The 4,205-nt window shown below is 48.6% G+C and overlaps 1 protein-coding gene across 1 annotated transcript; it reads left to right on the forward strand.

The window, feature by feature from the left end:
- Window positions 1-2,712: 2,712 nt before the first annotated feature.
- On the forward strand, window positions 2,713-3,503 carry Pmar_PMAR029473 (hypothetical protein; the record flags this gene model as incomplete). Its single annotated transcript, XM_002784498.1, has 2 exons — window positions 2,713-2,820; window positions 2,904-3,503. 2 exons carry the CDS (start codon window positions 2,713-2,715, stop codon window positions 3,501-3,503), a joined length of 708 nt encoding a protein of 235 aa, XP_002784544.1.
- Between the last annotated feature and the right edge of the window lie 702 nt (window positions 3,504-4,205).

The raw sequence follows: 4,205 nt of genomic DNA on the forward strand, positions 1-4,205 counted from the left end.
AATATGGTAACGATATTAACGTTGGGCCAACGAATATCCCGACGAACTTCGTTGGGCGTTGCACACTCCGACGGATTCATGCCATTACCAGATGGAACTGTGGAATCCACAGTGTGGATTATCCATAGTACCAGCTGGCGTAATAAACATTCACTGTTTCACTCCACTGACCCTTGTCGGTCCCTATTACTATGGAATACATTCGAAATTGGAGGATAGAACTCAAGCTATTGATAAACAATGGTTATTCAATAAACTCTATTGAACATCCCATGAATGAATTATTTCACTTTTTTCCGATGAGCGGACAGAAGCTCTACGCTTTTTCATTAGCCGCTTTGTTGCTGATGACTAAAATCATGATTCATGTTTTTCCATATCTGTGAATGTTGCGTTCTGTCTATAGAGGTCGGTCGCATTGCGACCGTCGCAATGACACAGTGATGAGACTGTGTTATCATTGTGTCATCTTACACGACAAGGGACTTCGCCAGTCACGAGATTCAGCCCATCCTGCTACAAAATGTACACAGCGGAAACCCACCAGTGTATACCGACGCTTTCCTGGAAAGCCTTTCCATAAACTCCCCCGCAAACCCCGCCCAAACTCCTCCGGCGGTGTAGAACTCGAAGTGAGGTTCTCTAAAAGTCCGAAAGGAGGAGAATTTCGGGCTGTATTAACTCTCGAAACACACCTACTGTAAGATGCTCGAATGGTGATTGAGTTCCATTTGTACAAGCTATCAAAGTCGATGCCTCCGCACTTGCTGCTACTCGTAAATCACTCTCAGAAGGAGTTCGCAACTCACCATGAATATCCTGACACTTAATGTATCCAATATCAATCAGACTCGACCTTGTAAGGAGCTTACAGCTAAGCGTTCAATCTCCCGGTCCGGGAATCTCCGGGAGTCCCGGAGACTATCTCTGTGCATGTACGAAGATCAGGCGCCGTATCCAAGTCATCCAAGATGGCGTACGCCGCGGCGTTCAACTCTCTTGACGGTTCAGGGCGGGATACATACTTATATAGCTTCTCCTCCCTAATAGCGGCCTACAGGGACTCAATCTCCTGCCTAACCTCAAGTGAGTCGATCGGTATCTGGCTCACCCCCATGACTTTCTCCTGCGAATACCGAGTAACAGCCGACATAGAGATAGACAGGGAAAGCTGCTTAGGCATATCCCTCACGACAGGGAAGGCATCAGTGAGTTGTGTGATAACACGCTCCCCTTCGATCCGGCAAACAGCAATCTGTCGACGAAGCTCAGCAACCCTACTAGCCTAGTACAAGCGTGCACGCGTAACACGCCGGTGGACCGTAGACTCGACTTTAGCTAGCACCGCTAGCCTAGCAGCTGACGTTTGCCAAACGTCGTTTGGGGTCATCCAACAATGACACCCCTTGAGGCAGAGGCAACACGCCACTTAGCCTCAGCCATCCTTGAATTCACTAACCTAGTTAACTCCGGCGACTTCCACGTATCAACTACGCGGATGGAATCTGCCATCCGGGATGGCCCATCCCCAGACCGCTCCACTCCAGCGCGCCTTCAGAAGTTTGAAAGGCGGCCAGACCGACAAGCTGAGAGAAGTGACCGCAGCTGTCTACGTACAGAACTTTCTCCGGTTGATGAGAGAGCAAGATTACGCAGACAGGCTGGGCTAGGCAATATATCATAGAACTTGACCTCCACCAACATAGATGTAATTTCCACGGGCATGAAATCTCCAAGAGTTCCTGCTCATCCTGCTCGTCCAGTGGACATCCGATTGGGACGCCGATAATCGAGGTCCCCGGCCACTGTTTAGCGACGAGGGTACCAAGGATGTAATGAGTGCTCTCGAAGTGCAGTCCAGAAGAGTGTTGTAGATGCTGAAATGTACATCTACGTAGGAGAGCAAATGTTACTTCGAATAGGATGAAACAAATAGCTTGAACCGGATGACGATGGACCTCATCTGTTGGGGACCACAAGCATATGTGGCAGCCCTTCTTAGCGCTCTTCACGCAGTTGACAAAGTCCGAGCGGTCTTCAGCTCGGAGTATACACTCAACAGTGTTGAGTGTATTGATGTTGAGTGTTATTGCAAGCCATCATCCGCAGTGCGGATGATGGCCTTCACTTGGGTAAAAGTTCGGGTTTCGGGTTGCCCTGTCGGGTTTCTGGTGGGGTTTCGGGTTTCCCGTTCTCCGTTTTCACCCGCAATCCTTTGTTTTCTGGGGTGGACTTGCAATTTACTTCCAGCCAAGGGTTCCGATTTGAGTAACGGTCATCCTCTTGATGACCGTTTCCCTTGTGATTCGTGCTCTCGCTCACATTAGGATCCCGCCCTGCGAGTGGTGTTCTTTCTCATCAAGTTGACTCCCAAATAATGATATCTTTCTTGTCTTCTTTGTGCGTGCCCGATCTTCAATTTCGCTCGCGTAATGATAGATTTTGAGCTTAGCTATTCTGTTGTTTTTTGTTCACGGTGAAACCCGAACTGTTATCCAGGTGAAGGCTATCATCAAAGGTAGAATCAGTCAATAACTGCTATCCTGAGAATACCTAAGGCCATCGGAGTTGGTTTCAGCGAAACCGTCGTTCTGCGCTGTTCATGCACTATTACTATTGCAGATATTTACTGATAGATTCAGTCAGAGCCAGGCTCGTCGAGTTGCGGCAATGCGAGAAATTGGCTGCTCGCGATTCGAAATTCGCGTTGAAATGGGTGCAAGGCTTGCACTGCAAGCTTTAGCGAGATGCGAGGCTAAGGATCTCCATTGGATGCCCGATGCCTTAGCGGAGATCTTGACAATTTCTGATGAGGAAAAGGTATCTCTTTTGGAGGAAAGGAGTCTGGTAGCTCGAGCGAGAGTCTCGCTGCGAGACGGGTTGGTGATCTTATTCGTGGAAAGATTGGTGATGGCGAGAAGAATAGAGAGGATATCGATCAGCTGATCGATTTGGGGAGGAAGATCCCTCTTGGGAATACTGGTGATAGGACTCGACGGGTGTTTGAGAAGGAGTTAACGAGGCTAAGTCAGCTTGAGCCGAGCTCGCAAGAGTACGCAGTAACAAGACAGTATCTCGACGTTGTCCTTTCATTGCCGTGGACTTCTACTGAGGGCGTCGTCGACCTCTCTGCAGTGCGCTCGAGTTTGAGTGCCACTCACTATGGTTTGGAGGAAGTTAAGGAGAGAGTGGTAGAGTTGTGGGCGTTGGGCAAGATGTCTCATCCTTCGACTAGACAGGTTAGACCGTTACTCTTAGTGGGTCCACCGGGCTGTGGGAAGACTTCAATTGCTGGGAGTATTGCGAAGGCCCTTGGGAGGAGGTTCGAGATGGTGTCTCTGGGAGGGCTGTCGGATGCTGGTGAGCTGAAGGTACACCGTCGGACTTATATCAGGGTGGCTGAAAGTGGGGAATTATACCTATTATTCCCGGGAATATTCCCAGGGAAGGGAATTAAGGAATTATTTTGGGGAATAATACCTGCATTTTCGGGAATTATGTAAAATAAAAGCCGAACAACGATGAACCTGTAGTTCCTTAATGGATTCTGAGGTTGTTGTTGTAACTAGTGGGCTCCAAAAGACCACGAATATGTGCCTGACTCACCTGTTGTGTATAAACGACGACGTCGATCGATCGGGCGCGCGCTCATGACAATGCTCATGTGTAGAACCCTCTTATGTCGGCTTCGTTCCTGATCATCTCACGATGATTTGATCAACTTTGTTCGATCGGCCTCAGCTATTGTGACTCTCGTCATGCCTCAAAGGTGCAATCCTGAGAACCTAGACCCAAACCAGCACATAATGGAGTACCTTGCCAACGACGATGATGGAGAGCCAGTGAAGAACTGACGGTGTGTCTTCATAAGAGGACCGGGTGAACCGAAAGTACACACACAACACAACAACTGAGACTTCTGTTCCCATAAACGCAATTCAATTCGATTCACTTTCATCCAATTCAAGCTTATTTAAGTCTTATTGTGGACCAGAGGCCAATCGCCCTCTCACAACAATGCCACTAGCAAATACTGCCAAAAATTACTACGGCATTCAACCAGCCTGGCTCATACTATCGGCTGTCTTGGGTCCCAGTGTGTTAATGCACTAAGAAAGCTTCTTCCAATGCGGACGAAGCCATCCAGCATAACGGCGCTCTCAGAGAAATCCACGAATCCTAGAGCAGAATGCAGAGTACGACAG

The sequence above is a fragment of the Perkinsus marinus genome (assembly GCF_000006405.1).
Source record: "Perkinsus marinus ATCC 50983 genomic scaffold scf_1104296935218, whole genome shotgun sequence".
In the NCBI taxonomy this organism is placed as follows: Eukaryota; Perkinsozoa; order Perkinsida; family Perkinsidae; genus Perkinsus; species Perkinsus marinus.